The sequence below is a fragment of the Prionailurus viverrinus genome, chromosome D2, assembly GCF_022837055.1.
Source record: "Prionailurus viverrinus isolate Anna chromosome D2, UM_Priviv_1.0, whole genome shotgun sequence".
NCBI lineage: Eukaryota > Metazoa > Chordata > Mammalia > Carnivora > Felidae > Prionailurus > Prionailurus viverrinus.
This window is the reverse complement of record NC_062571.1, coordinates 11055015-11070420: the sequence shown is the minus strand read 5'-3', so window position 1 is coordinate 11070420 and position 15406 is coordinate 11055015. Positions and strand designations below refer to the sequence as shown.

General features: G+C 41.9%; 1 protein-coding gene across 1 annotated transcript in view; it reads left to right on the top strand.

The window, feature by feature from the left end:
• RYR2 (ryanodine receptor 2) overlaps positions 1-15406 on the top strand; it is a 756803-nt gene that overhangs the window by 697612 nt on the left and 43785 nt on the right. The window contains exon 88 of the mRNA XM_047824653.1: positions 14012-14116. Coding sequence (XP_047680609.1) covers positions 14012-14116 — 105 coding nt within the window. The remainder of the gene's footprint in view (positions 1-14011; positions 14117-15406) is intronic.

The following is a 15406-nucleotide window of genomic DNA, read 5'->3' as shown; positions in this document are numbered from 1 at the left end:
CCTAGCGTTTCTTTCCTTATGAGGAGAAAATTTAAGATTTACTCTCATAGCAACTTTTGGATATGTAATACAGCATTGTTAACTATTGTCGCCGTGTTGGACATTCCAGTCCCTAGATTTATTTATTTTATAACTGAAGATTTGTACCTCTTGGCTCCCTGTACCCATTTCATGTCTCCCCACCACCACCACCACCTCTGCCAACTAGCAGTCTGTTCTGTGTGTTTATGAGCATGTTCTTTTGTTTATTTTTACGTTCTACATGTAAATGAGATCATACGTGAATTGCCTTTCTCGGTCTGACTGACTTCACTCAGCGCAATGCCCTCAAGGTCCATCCGTGTTGCAAATGGCAAGTTTCTTTTTTTAATGGCTGAATAATATTCCATTATGTGTGTCTGTGTATGTGTGTGTATCTCATATCACATTTTCTGTCTCCATTCATCCATCAGTAGACACTTAGGTTGTTTCCATATCTTGGCTGTTGTCAGTAATGCCGCAGTGGACATAGGATGGCATGTATGTTTTGGAGTTAGTGCTTTCATTTTCTATGGGCAAATACCCAGAAGTGGAATTACTGGATTACCTGGTAATTCTGTTTTAATTTTTTGAGGAAGGTCCGTAGTGTTGTCTGTAGTGACTGCACCAATCCCACTAACAATATACAAGGAGTCTCTTTTCTCGACACCCTTCCCGATGCTTGGTATTTCTTATATTTTTTATAATAGCCGTCCTAAAGGGTGTGAGGTAGTATTGCATTGTGGTTTCTATTTACATTTCCCTGATGATTAATGATGTTGAGCATCTTTTAATGTACCTGCTGGCCATCTGTATGTCTTTTTTAAAAAAATGTTTTTAAAAACATTAAAAAAAATTTTTTTTAACATTTATTTATTTTTGAGACAGAGAGAGACAGAGAATGAGTGGGGGAGGGCCAGAGAGAGAGGGAGACACAGAATCTGAAGCAGGCTCCAGGCTCTGAGCTGTCGGCACAGAGCCTGATGCGGGGCTCGAACTCATGGACCGTGAGATCGTGACCTGAGCGAAGTCGGACGCTCAACCGACTGAGCCACCCAGGCGCCCCTTAAAAACATTTTTAAATCTGCTCACGTTTTAATCAGGTTATTTTTTACTGTTGTATGAGTTTTTATATATTTTGGTCATTAACCCCTGATTTACATATATTTTCTCCCATTCATTATGTCCTTGCCTTTTCATTTTGTTGATAATTCCCTTTGCTGTGGTGAAGCCGTTTAGCTTGATGTAGTCCCATTTGTTTCTTTTTGCTTTCGTTGCCTTTATATTTGGTGTCAAATCCAGAAAAATTATTGCCACTATTTTTTATTTAAAGAGTTTTATGATTTTCAGGTCTTCCATTCAAGTCTTTAATGCATTTTGACTTAAGTCTTGTATATGGTGTAGGAAGGTAGTCCAATTTCATTCTTCTATAGGTGGCATATGTTGTTTTCGCAACACAATGTATGGAAGAGGTTGTCCTTTCCCATTGTATATTTTGGCTTTTTTATCATAAATTAATTGACCACATATGTGTGGGTTTATTTCTGGGCTCTCTTCTGTTCTCTTGATCTATAGGTCTGTTTTTATGCCAGTACAATCCTGGTTTTATTACTATAGCTTGTAGTATAGTTTGAAACAGGGAGCGTGATGCCCCCTGATTTCACAAGATGGCTTTGGCTAGTCAGGATCTTTTATGGTTCTGTGCAAATTTTAGGATTACTCTCTTTCATGAAAAATGCCACTGGAATTTTGATAGGCATTGCATTGAATCAATAGATTGCTTTGGGTAGTATGGACATTTTAACAATATTAATTCTTTCAATCCATGAGCATGGAATATCTTTGCATCTATTTGTGTCCTATTCACTTTCTTTCATCAGCGTATTCTAGTTATCACTGTACAAGTCTTTTACCTGCTTGGTTAAATTTATTCCAAGGTATTTTATTCTTTTGATGCAATTGTAAATGGGATTGTTTCTCTAATTTCTCTTTCTGGTAGTTTATTATTAGTTGATACGAATACAAAATTTCTGTATACTGATTTTGTATCCTGCAGCTTTCCTGAATTGATTTATTAGTTCTAACCATATTTTGGTGGACTATTTAGGATTTTCTATATCCAGTATCCTGTCCCCATGCAAATAGTAATAGTTTTACTTCTTTCTTTTTAATTTGGCTGTCTTTTATTTCTCTTGCATAATTGCTTTGTCTGAGGCTTCCAATACTACATTGAATAAAGATGTTGAGAGTGGGGCACCTGGCTGGCCGGTTGGTTAAGTGCCCAACTCTTGATTTCAGCTCAGGTCATGATCTTGCAGTTCATGCGTTCTAGCCCTACATCAGGCTCAGTGCTGACAGTGCAGAGCCTGCTTGGGATTCTTTCTCTCCCCTCTTTCTCTCTGCCCTTACCTTCCTTATGCTGCCTCTCAAAATAAATAAGCTCAAGAACTTTTTAAAAAGTGGTGAGAATGGGCATTCTTGACTTATTTCTGACCTTAGAAGAAAAGCTTTCTGGTTTTCATCATTAAAAAAATATTTGCTGTGACCTTGTCATCTTTGACCTTTATTAAGGCACATTCCTTCTATACCCACTTTGTTGAGAACTTTTATCATAAGTGGATGTTGAAGTCCATCAAATACTTTTTCTGCATCTGTTTAGATGATCATATGATTTTTATCCTTCATGTTATTAATGTGGTGTATCACATTGAATGATATACAGATGTTCAAACATCCATTGCATCCTGGGAATAAATCCTTCTTCATCACAGTGTATGATCTTTTCAATGTATCGTTGAACTCAAATTGCTTAAATTTGTTGAGGACCTTTGCATCTATGTTCATTGGGGATATTGGCCTGTAATTTTCTTTTCTTGCTGTGTCCCTGTATGGTTATGTTATCAGGGTAATTCTGGCTTCATAAAATGATTTTGGAAGTATTCCTTCCTCTTCTATTTTTTTTGGAAGAGTTTCAGAAAAATTAGTGTTAATTCTTCTTTGAATATTTGGTAGAATTACCAAGGAAGCCATCTGGTCCTGGACTTTCATTTATAGGGAGTTTTCAAATAACTGATTCAATCTCCTTATTGTTAATATGTCTATTCATATTTTATATTTTTTCATGATTTCGTCTTGCAAGGTTGTTTGCTTCTACAGCCATTTTATCCATTTCTTCTAGGTTGTCTGGTTTGTTGGAGAATAATTGTTCATAGTAGGCTTACTGTCTTTTGTATTTCTGGGGTATCAGTTCTAACATCTTCTCTTTCATTTCTTATTTTATGTGAGTCTTCTCTCTTTTCTTCTTAGTAAGTATAGCTAAAGGTGTGCCATTTTGTATATATTTTCAAAGAACCAGTTCTTGTCTCCATTGATCATTTTTATTGTCTTTTTAGTCTCTATTTCATTTCTTTTTGCTCTGATCTTTGTTATTTACTTCTACTAACTTTGGGCTTCAGTTGTTCTATTTCTTGTTCAACGAGATGTAAAATTTCGTTGTTTATTTGAGATTTTTCTTGTCTTGAAGTAGGCATCTATCACGATAAATTTCCCCCTTAGAACTGCTTTTTCTAGGGGTGCCTGCGTGGGTTAGTCAGTTAAGCATCCTACTCAGTTTTGACTCAGGTCATGATCTCATGGTTGTGAGATCAAGACCCACGTCAGGTTCTGTGCTGACAGTGCAGAGCCTTCTTGGGATTCTCTCTCTCCCTCTCTCTCAGCCCTTCTCCTGCTTGAGATCTCTCTTAAAATAAATAAATAAACTTTAAAAAAAGAACTGCTTTTCTTCTGTACTCCGTAATTTTTGTTACTATATTACTATTTTCTATTTTCTAAAGATATTTTTTAATTTATCTCTTATTTATTCATTGGCTCATTGATTTTTCAGAAGCATGTTGTTTAATCTCCACATATTTATGAATTTTCCAGTTCTCTTCTTGTAATTGATTTCTCGTTTCATACCATTGTGGTCAGGAAATATGCTTGATACATTTCAGTATTCAGTCTTTCTTAAATTTGTTAAGACTTGTTTTGTGACCTAATAAATATATGATCTATCCTGGAGAACTCCATGTACAAGTAAGAAAAATATACATTCTGTTGCTTTTAGAGAAAATTTTTTGTACATATTTGTCAAAGTGGTCTGTTTTAATGTGTTGTTTCAAGCTGATGTTTCCTTATGGATTTTATATATGGGTAATCTATTGATATAAATGTGATATTAAAGTTCCTTACTATTATTATACTGCTGTCTATTTCTTAACTTAAATCTGTTATTATTTTCTCTATTTAATTTTTTTTTTCTTTTCCAACGTTTTTTTTATTTTATTTTTGGGACAGAGAGAGACAGAGCATGAACGGGGGAGGGGCAGAGAGAGAGGGACACAGAATCGGAAACAGGCTCCAGACTCTGAGCCATCAGCCCAGAGCCTGACGCGGGGCTCGAACTCACGGACCGCGAGATCGTGACCTGGCTGAAGTCGGACGCTTAACCGACTGCGCCACCCAGGCGCCCCAATTATTTTCTCTGTTTAGATGTTCCTATGTTGGGTGAATAAATATTTACAAATATTATATCCCCTTGTTGAATTGACCCCTTTATCATTATATAATGACCCTTTTCTCTTTACAGTCTTTGTTTCAAAGTCTGTTTTTCTAATATAGACATAGATACCAAGCTTTCTTTTGGTTTCCATTTGCAAGAAATATCTTTTTCCATCCCGTCATTTTCCATCTGTGTGTCTATATGTCTGAAGTAAGTCTCTTGTAGGCAATATATGAGTGGGTCTTGTTTATTAATCCATTCATCAATTTATGTGCTTTGATTAGATATTTTGATTCAATTATGTGCTTAGATAATTTAGTACATTTACATTTAAAGTAATTGCTGATAGGTATGTAGTGATTGCTATTTCATTCATTGTTTCTTGGCTTTTTAATTTTTTTTTCTTCTTCTTTTCTTCCTCCTTTGTTTATTGTTGTTTCATGACTTTCTTTAGTGGTATGCTTTGATTCCTTCCTCATTATCTTTTTTACATATTTACTATAGGTTTTGCTGGGTGGTTACCATGAAGCTTACATATAGCAACTTCTATTTATAGCAGTGTATTATCTTTTTTTTTTTTTTTTTTTTTTTTTTTTTTAGTGTTTATATTTGAGAGAGAGAGAGGGAGACACAGAATTCAAAGCAGGTTCCAGGCTCTGAGCTATCAGTACAGAGTTCGATGTAGGGTTCAAACCCACACACCATGAGATCATGACCAGAGTCGAAGTTGGATACTTAACCAACTGAACCACTCAGGTGCCCCAACAGTTTATTACTTTAAGTTTATTTATTTATTTTGAGAGAGAGTGTGCACATGCAAAAGTGGGGGAGGGACAGAGAGTCAGGGAGAGAGAGAGAATTCCAAGCTGTGTCACTGTTGGAGTCACTGTCAATGTGGAGCCCAACATGGGGCTTGAACTCATGAACCACAAGATACGACCTGAGCTGGAGTCAGATGCTTAACTGACTGAGTCACCCAGGCGCCCCATAATAGTCTATTTTAAGTTGATAACAACTTAAGTTTGAGCACATTATGGAGCTCTACGTTTTCATTCTCCCCACCCCTCATGCTTTAAGTTCTTGACATCACAATTTACATCTTTTTATCTTGTGTATCCCTTAACTGATTATTGTCATTACAGTTATTTTTACTACTTTTGTCTTTAAAAGTTTATACTAGCTTTATAAGCGATTAATCCACGATGTTTGCTCTGTATTTACCTTTACTAGTGAGATTGATACTCGTATATGATTTTTTTTTATTGCTAATTAGCACCCTTTCTTTTCAGCCCAAAGCAGTCCCTTTAACATTTACTGGAAGGCTAGTTTAGTGTTGATTATTTCCTTAAGCTTTTGCTTGTTTGGAAAACTCTTGATCTGTCCTTCAATTCTGGATGACAGCTTGACCAGATAGAGTATTCTTGGTTGAAATTCCTTCTGGTCTGTGAAGTTTCTGCTGAAAAAATTTGCTGATAGTTTGGGAGTTTCCTTTTATGTAACAAGTTGTTATTCTGTTGCTACTTTTAAGAGTCTCTCCTTGGCTTTAACTTTTGACATTTTAATTATAATGTGTCTAGGTCTCTTTGGGCATTTATTTGGTTACTTTCCCAAGGCTATGGAAGTTACCTGCAATTATTTCTTCAAATAAGTTTTCTGCCCTTTCTCTTCTGCTTCTGGGACCCCTGAGATGCAAATAATATTTGGCCTGCTATTGTCCCAGAAGTCCCTTAAGCTTTCTTCACTCTTTTTCATTCTTTTTCATTTTTGTTATCCTGGAGTTTGCTCCACCTGGTCCCCTGTTGAACGCCTCTTGTGTATTTTTCAGCTGGGTGAGTGTATTCTTCAGCTCTGTGATTTCTGTTTGGAACTTTCTTACATTTTCTTTCTTTGTGGAATTTCTCACTCTGTTTGTCCATTTTTCCCCCTTGATTTTGGGGAGCATCTTTATCACCATTCCTTTGACCACTATATTGTTTCATTAATTTTTTTTTCTGAGGTTTTAGCTTGTTTTTCATTTGGAATATATTCCTCTGTTTCTTCATTTTTCTTGATTGTGTTGGTTTCTGTGCATCAGGTGAAACAGCCATCCCTCCCAGTCTTGAAGGAATGGCCCCCCCTTAGGAGATGAACTTTATCGTTCAACCTTACGCTAGCTCTTGGTTGTGTCTCAAACCATTTTAATTGTCCAAGCAGTCTATTCTGTCTGAATAACTTATAGTAGTTGAGGGTGTGCAAGACCAGTCAGTGTCCCAAAGGGGAAGATCTTAGCCCCTGGAGTCAGGCTGATTGGAAGCTAGACCCTCAGGCAGCAGCTTTAAAAAAAAATGCAAATATATACAGTCCTATGGGATTATAAACATAAACCCTGCTGGCCCCAGAGCAAGGCAACCTGGGAGCAAGGCAGTTGTAAAACTCGGGGTACCAGATGAGTGTACGTGTTCCTTTCTGGGAGATACCAGTGAGCTGTAGTGAGGCAGAGGGCGGGGGACACAGTGATGGCATCCCTCAGCCTGTGTTCCCTGAGAATAGCTTCATGGCCCCTAGATGCGTGCGAAACCTGAAGCATGCCCCTAAGGTGAAAGCTCCAGGACTAGCAAGTAGGTGTTTCTCACAGAAGGACTGGAGGTATGTTTCTGTCCACTCTCTGCAGTACTTGGGGGTCATGGCCTGGCCAGAACTGTTTCCCCACTTACTACGGTCCCAGGGGACCCAGGAACATAAGCCACCCTGCTCCCCAGAGCCTAGTAATCCAGGGGTGTCCCGTGGGAAGCAGGTCACACAAACCAGGTACCCCACATAGAAATTAGGGTGTGAGGCATATATAAGATCTCCCCTCTGAGAGACGCTGGTGCCCTGGAATATGGCAGAAGGAGAATGTGAAAGTAATGCCTGCTTTTCGAGGTCTCTGGAGGGATTTACCTTCAGTCTTTAGTTTGTTAATGGGAAGCCTGCCCCCTCAGGCTGCAGCTGTGCTGAGAAGCTGATAGACCTCTTTCACAGAAGGATTGAGCTCCTGGGTCTATCCCAGCTTGCTGTGGCGGCTTCTAAGAACTCTTACATCTTTGGTTACAGTCCCGTGGACTGTGAGCTTAAGCCTCACTGGCCGCCAGAGCCAGGCAATGTAGACTTGTTCCCTGCCAGCAGCCACAAAAATCAGGGCACCAGAGAAGACCATAAGCTTCTTTACATAAGATACCAGTTTGCTGGATGGAGCGAGGGAGAGGGAGAGCACAAAGTGTGTGTTCACTGGCCGTCCTTCCCAGAGAGGAGCTCCATAGGCCCCTGTCCGTGCGCCACACCAGAAACCTGCCCCCAGGCCCCAACACCTGCACAAACGAGTAAGCCTCTTTCTCAGAAAGACGGATGGAGTGCTTGGCTGGCTCAGTCAGTTGTACGTCTGACTGTTGCTCGCAGCTCAGGCCATGATCTCCGCTTGCATGGATTTGAGCCCTGGGTCAGGCTCTGCGCTGAGAGTGTGGAGCCTGCTTGGGATTCTCTCTCCCTCCCTCTCTCTCTCTGCCTATTCCCTGCTCACACACTCTCTCAAAATAAATAAATAAACATTGAAAAAATAAATAAAAGAAAGACCAGGGGTGTATTTCTATCTGATGTCTGTGCGGTACCCTAGGAGTGATGGGTGGTGGTCTGCTAAGAACCGCCTGTGTGATTGTTACAGTCTCAGGGGACCCAGGCTCACAAGTCTACAGATGTGTGCAGAAGCTCCCTTCTGGAGATACTGCTGCTCCCAAGCACAGCAAAGGAAAAACACATAGGCCTCAGTGGCTGGAGTGAGGCGGAGGGGGAATGTAAATATGGCACACGCCAAAAAAAAAAAAAAAACAAAACAAAAGAAAAAAAAAAAACAGGAGAAGGAGAAGAAAAAGAAAAATGGAGCTGACTGGCTTTAGTCAAGCACTGGGAGAGCATGGAAGAGCCCACAAAGCGGAGAACAGAGATGGTGCCTGCTGGCATTAGTGAGACAGCGGAAAAACAGGAAGACGGCACCCAGCAGCCTCCACCCCTGGAGAATATCCCAGCGGGCCCCTGCCCCTCAGACCCACGCTTTAAAATCAGGAAATGCATCTCTGTCACCTGAAGTCTGGATGCTTTACAAAGGGCACCTTCTGCGCTGGGCGCTGGGGTGGGTGAGTCGACACAAGGGCACTTTATGAGCCTTTCTTTCCTTAAGTTCACCACAGCCCCATAGGTCTGGCATGCGGGAAACCCATTGGTCTTAAAAGCCAGATGTTTGTGGGGCTCGTTTCTCAGGTATTGGTCCTAATTGGGCTGCCCCACGTGGGGTACAATCGCTTTGTTCCTCAGGGAGAACCTCCAGGGTTTGAGATTTCTTCCAGTTGTTGGGTGTCCTACCTGGGGTGGAGTTTGTGACGAGATCGCTCAGACTTTCCTGCCTCCTACCACGTGCTTTCTTTTTCTTTTTTAAATTAAAAAAAATTTTTTTTAATGTTTTAATTTTATTTTTGAAGGGAGAAAGAGAGAGTGTGTGTGTGTTGGGGGGGGGAGGGACAGAGAGAGAGGGAGACACAGAACCTGAAGCAGGCTCCAGGCTCTGAGCTGTCAGTACAGAGCCCTACGCGGGGCTCGAACTCATGGACCGCGAGATCATGACCTGAACCGAAGTTGGATGCTCAACCAACTGAGCCACCCAGGCGCCCCCTCTTATGTCACATCTTCACAGAACCCCAAACTTCATTCTAATTTGTTCATGTCACAGAGAACATTCTATTTGAGCATTTCAGAGATAAAGTAGCTTGGTTTATTATGGCTTGTTCATTTTTTGATTTCTTATTACTCCTAGTTTACGTGGCATTTTTATATAATTTAATCATTTCTGAATTATATGTTTTAGTAAAAGTTATTTTGTAATACTTCTGGATATACAGAAAAGTTGCAAAGGAAAAGTGGAGAGTGGGGTGCCTGGGTGGCTCAGTTGGTGAAGCGTTCAACTCTTGATCTCCGCTCAGGTCATGATTTCACAGTTCATGGGATCGATCCCCGTGTCTGGCTCTGCACTGACAGGGCAGACCCTGCTTGGTATTCTCTCTCTCTCTCTCTCTCTCTCTCTCTCTCTCTCTGCCCCTCCCCTGGTCGCACCCTCTCTCAAAAATAAATACATAAGTAAACATCAAAAAACAAAAATAGAGTCTGCACGTAAGATTCACCTGCCTCTCCCTAACATTGACATTTTATATAACTATGACACATTTATCAAAAACAAGAAATTGAAATCACAGTCTTCTGAACTAAATTATAGACTTTACTGACTTTATCCATTTTTCCATGCATGTCCTTTTTCTGTTCCAGGAGCCAGTCCAAGCCACCCCATTGAATTTAATGAAATATATTTTGAAGAAGCTTGCATTCGCATCATATTTATGACTGTTATTAATACTGGGAATAAAAGCTCATCACTAGCTTCGTGCTTATTTTGGACTCCCTTTTAGATTACACTATTGTATACTGCTTTTGATTCAAATTTTTGCTAACTATAGAGAATTATATAAGAGGGAGATCCAAAACCAATGAAGTCAAAGTAATCATCTATAGGATTTCATTGCAGTTTTAATAAAGGGGAAAGAATAAGAATTGCTTGAATAAGAGGACATTACATTGTCTAAGTTCCTAAATTAGGACCACAAAGTGGTGAGAGAAGAGAAAGTTTTATTTGTTATTGCCAGAAGAAATTCAATCTGCAAGTAAGACCATCTTGCCCTCGGGCAGTCAGCAAAGGTTTTGTATGATGCAGACACCGGGTAGATGTGAGAAATAAGACAGTTACGTGGCGGGGTGCCTGGATGGCTCACTGGGTCAAGCATGTGACTTCAGCTCAGGTCGTGATCTTGCGGTTCATGGGTTCGAGCTCCGTGTCAGGCTCTGTGCTGACAGCTCGGAGCCTGGAGCCTGCTTCAGATGCTGTGTCTCTCTCTCTGCCCCTCCCCTGTTTTCGCTCTGTCTCTCTCTGTCTCTCAAAAATGAATAAATGTTAAAAAAATTTTTTTTTAAAAAGAAGGTTACGCCGTAAGGGAGGTGCAGGTTCCATCCAGATCGGTTATCATTTCCCGGAAGTGCAAGAGTAAAGGTTGAGCAGGTTCCAGAAAGTTCATTAAGTTTTGTTTGTTTCGGCTTTCGAAGGAAAGATGGGTACCTGGGCCTTCAGTCTCCAGCTCTGTCACATCAAATTTGCAAAACTAAGTCTTGGTCACCTAGAGCTTGCAGAAGATCTTAGTCCTGTGTCATTTATAAAGATTAAAATAGTAAATACCACATGGAGAAAGTGTCCTGTGGCTTGAGGAAACATCCAGGCTGTTTTCTTGGAAATGGCATTTTAGGGCTCACGTAGTGGCCTCCTGCCCCTTGCACCCTCCCAGGTTTTTGCACCACGAGGCACGATGCAGACACCGACTCGAGCCCCGGTGGAATCCTGAAGACCCGTCGCCTTGAACCCAGAGTTGTAACAGCCAGGACTGAAATACACTGTAAAAGCACTATAGCCCGGTCCCTGAATTTATTTATTGATTATTTTTTAAGTTTATTTATTTATTCTGAGAGAGAGAAAGAGAGAGCAAAAGAGGGGCAGAGAGGGAGAGAGAGAATCCCAAGCAGACGCCGTACTGTCAGCGCAGAGCCTGATGCAGGGCTCAAACTTGTGAACTGTGAGATCATGACCCGAGCTGAAACCAAGTCAGATGCTTAACCAGCTGATCCACCCAGGCGCCCCTGGTCCCTGAATTTATTAACATGCAGGTGAAAATAACCGGGGTCCTCCTCACCACCGTCTCGCACTTAGTTCTCTGGGCCATTTCTTTACCACTCTTTCAATGGGTCTTGTGCACTGGCCGCTCTCAGGTAAGTACAACTCCTTCAGTCACTTTGTCACAGTGATAGCACTGTGGCACACTCAACTCTTACCCTATTTGAAACCTCCCCTCGCCGTCAGGCTGGAAATGCCTCCCATCTGACAGAGGGTGGAGTACGAGAGGTCCGATCTGGGATTTTCTACTGTCGTCCACAGGATTCTTCTCTTCTTTCCTTCCCTCCTTCCCTTCAGCCTCTGGCATCCTCAGGGTCAGAACTGCACAAGAGGAAGAAGGGAAGGAGTGGTGGGGGGGGGGGTGCGGGGGGAGGTCTTCCTTCCTCCTTGATTCAGGAGTGCACAGTGGAGCATGGCCTGTGGCATCTCGTGTTCATTCGTGGGCTCAGCCCGCTGACTGCTGCCAGCGCCTGGACACGCCTCTTTGCCCACGCAGTTTCAAATTACTCCCGAGACCCTGTGCGTCCGGTGGCCTCTGTCTGTCTGCCTTGGAACCACATCACTCTTCCAGACAGTCTTGTTGGACAAGATTCCAGTCTCATTGGACGGACGGGAACTCTTCCTCCTTAGTAGCCCATATGAGAAAGACAAATTTTTTTTTTTTTGGTCACTTTGTGCCTTTCACATTTTTTTATAAGTTTATTTATTTATTTTGAGAGAGAGGGGGAGAAAAAGCAAGCATGTGAGTCAGGGACGGGCAGAGAGAGAGAATCCCAAAGAGGCTCTGTGCTGTCAGAGCAGGTTATAACCTGAACCGAAATCAAGAGTCGGATGCTTCACCGACTGAGCCACCCAGGTGCCCCTGTGCCTTTCACACTTTCTGGTACCCAGCTTCCGGAGACAGACACCAGGCACACCGGGTGGCTCTCTTAACGGCTCCTGGCTCGAGGGGTGTGTCTGCCCTTGCAACACAGCAGAGGTGGAAGGGGGAGACGCCCAGCGCGCAGAGAGCTCTCCCAAGTCTCTCCCTTTTCAACTTCGTCCCCTTTATATCCTTAGGGTTGAAAGGTCTATTTAGTCTCCTCTTTGCATGAACTTCGTCTAGCCCCTTGCTTTGGAAATGTGGAGGTACCTGGCACTTACTGTCTTTTACTGTCAGTTTTAGGAGAGAAGAGACGCTGACACAGGACAGAGTTCCGTGTCAACATCTCATCAGCATCTTCATTGTGGGCATCTCCCCTGGTCACTTGATCTAGAGTGAAATCTGAAACATGTTTTAATGTTCTCTCAAATTGAAACTCATTATGAGTCATTTGTCAAAAGGAACGAATGAATTGAAAGTTAAGAAATGTGTGTATGTGTGTGTGTGTGTATATACACACATTTTTTAAAAAAATAAAATCCCTGGGGGCACCTGGGTGGCACAGTTAAGTGTCCGACTTCAGCTCACGTCATGATCTCACAGTTTGTGAGTTTGAGGCCCGAGTTGGGCTCTGCACTGACAGCTCAGAGCCTGGAGCCTGCTTTGGATTGTGTTTCCCTCTCTCTCTGCCCCTCCCCTGCTTGAGTTCTGTCTCTCTGTCTCTCAAAAATAAATAAATAAATAAATAAATAAATAAATAAATAAATGTGAAAAAAATTTTTAAGAAATAGACAAAATCCCTGTTATTTATTCCCCTGGTTGATGTAGGTATGTTTGCAAAACTTGGTGATTGTAGAATCTTTCTTTGGAAATAAAAATAGAAACTGTCTCCATTCAAGCATTGTGCCTGCTACAACACGTGCTCCCTAGTATCACATGAAGATCACTTCCAAAGTATGAGCTAAGACAGCAAAGTTAGGTTCCGTGTGCCCTGGATTCCGGGTTGGGGAATGCAATGATCAACTAATAATCTTTTAAAATCTCAGTGGTTGTGCGATTGGTAAAATAGCCGTACACTTAACGAAAGCATTGAAGAGGAGTTTTCCTCAATAGGGATGCTTTGTCCAGGTTACTATTTAGCGATAAGAAATAATTGCCTCTTGGGGCGCCTGGGTGGCGCAGTCGGTTAAGCGTCTGACTTCAGCCAGGTCACGATCTCGCAGTCCGTGAGTTCGAGCCCCGCGTCGGGCTCTGGGCTGATGGCTCGGAGCCTGGAGCCTGTTTCCGATTCTGTGTCTCCCTCTCTCTCTGCCCCTCCCCTGCTCATGCTCTGTCTCTCTCTGTCCCAAAAATAAAAAAAAAAAAAGAAATAATTGCCTCTTATCTGAAGCTGAATCGCAGACCCTTTTCACACCAGGTAGTAAGTCTGATTGCTTTCATCTAATAACCCAAAGACCTGGACCTTACCCTCTTCCTCTAAGTCAAAGAAACTAAAAGCCAGACAAAAATGAAAGAATTCATCATTCTTTTTTTTTTCTGTCTATGTTTTATTGTGCATGCAGAAACAGAACATGAATGTCTCTGAGGAACTGTCTTTGGATTTATTACACTAAACATTTCAAAGGAGAATATACTTACCCCCTGAGGGTACTCTGCCATTATCACCACTGTCGATCTTTTATTTGGGTTCCTGTTTTTCCAGATACCATGTTGGTGATATGTAAACGCTAAGTTAATTTTGTTCCTCCCTATTGTTGTAAAGTTGATTTGGCAGTTCGGTTACCCGGGGATGATCGCTGTGTGTCTGTCTCCGGTCCAGGGTCCTTGCACTGGGAATCAGCAGAGCTTGGCCCACAGCAGGCTATGGGACGCAGTTGTGGGCTTCCTTCACGTATTCGCCCACATGCAGATGAAGCTGTCTCAGGTAAACTCTCTTCCCCATCCCAACGCGCAAGGGACGGTAGTCATCTGTATACTCAACCTGCTTTCCTTTGTTTGAATATGATCTTTCTTAGGTCACTTCTTTATATACCTTTCGCTCCATATTTTAAAAAAAAGTTTTCAATAGAATAATTTTATGCAAGCTGAAAATATATGGGAGCCATTATCCAAATTTGAGAACAAAAGATATTAAGGAGTTGACTATAATGGAGAAATAGAATCGTTCCCAAACACTGTCTATTTTACAATCCTTCATAGACCCACTTCTTGGTGATTACTCACTAGAATTTTCCTCCTTCCTCCAGGTAATTGAAAAAGGATTTGTAATCTGCAAATCCCTGGTGAAAGAGAGACAGTTTCCTTGCTGAGTCATTAACAAGCAGCTGTTCTCAACAGATGACGTTCATTCATTAACAGGACATTTAACTTCATGAAAGTCAAAGAGAAAAAGTATCTGAGGACAAGCACATAAAGAATAGACAGATTGTCCACCTGTGTTTTAATGTTAACTTAGGAGTGCATATTGAAAATATCAGCATATTGTTTCCTCACTACTGTATTTATTTCATTCGAAGCTAAGAGATACACGAATGGAAAAATTCTCGATATAAATCTTGAGTAAATGTGTCCCTTTGATAGGGTGAACTTTGATGATCTGTCCTGACATCTGATGTACCTGCCTGGATGTGGGTGTTCGCAGGTGTCAGGGGGAAGAAAGAATGATGGAGTTAAGACCAGAAGACATTCGTGTGTCCTGTTAGTGTGTGCCAGCTCCCTTTCCTCCAGCGAAGTGAGGACACTTGGTCTTGCCCCCCGCCCCCCTCCACCGCGGCCTATAAGCAGGAGCGTATTGTCAAAGAGCAACAAAGCCAGGCACCGGTTGAAGCAATGAGGACAGGTTTTAATCAGAAATAACTATCGCAGTAGGGAAAAGAGTCCAGCGTGACCTGAGCTCCACTTGGATTTGTATGGAGGTGACTGGGTATTTTTAAGGGAGATTGAGGGAGTAGGCAGAAGGTCAGTAGAGGCTGTAAGGGAGAAATTACAAAGGGTTGATCGGTACAGACGCGATGGGGCCAGCTTGTCTGCAGGCTGGCAGTTGCCCTCACACAGATACTGGGAGAGGAGACCCTGCCCCCGGGTGTCAGCTGGCACAGACAGGAGTTTTTTTTGGCAGCCTTGAGTTTTTCCAGGCAGGCCATCTAAGGTGGGCTAGGGTCATGCTAGGGATGCGGCCTTGAGCCATTTAACCCCTATTAGGGTTTTGTTCAGG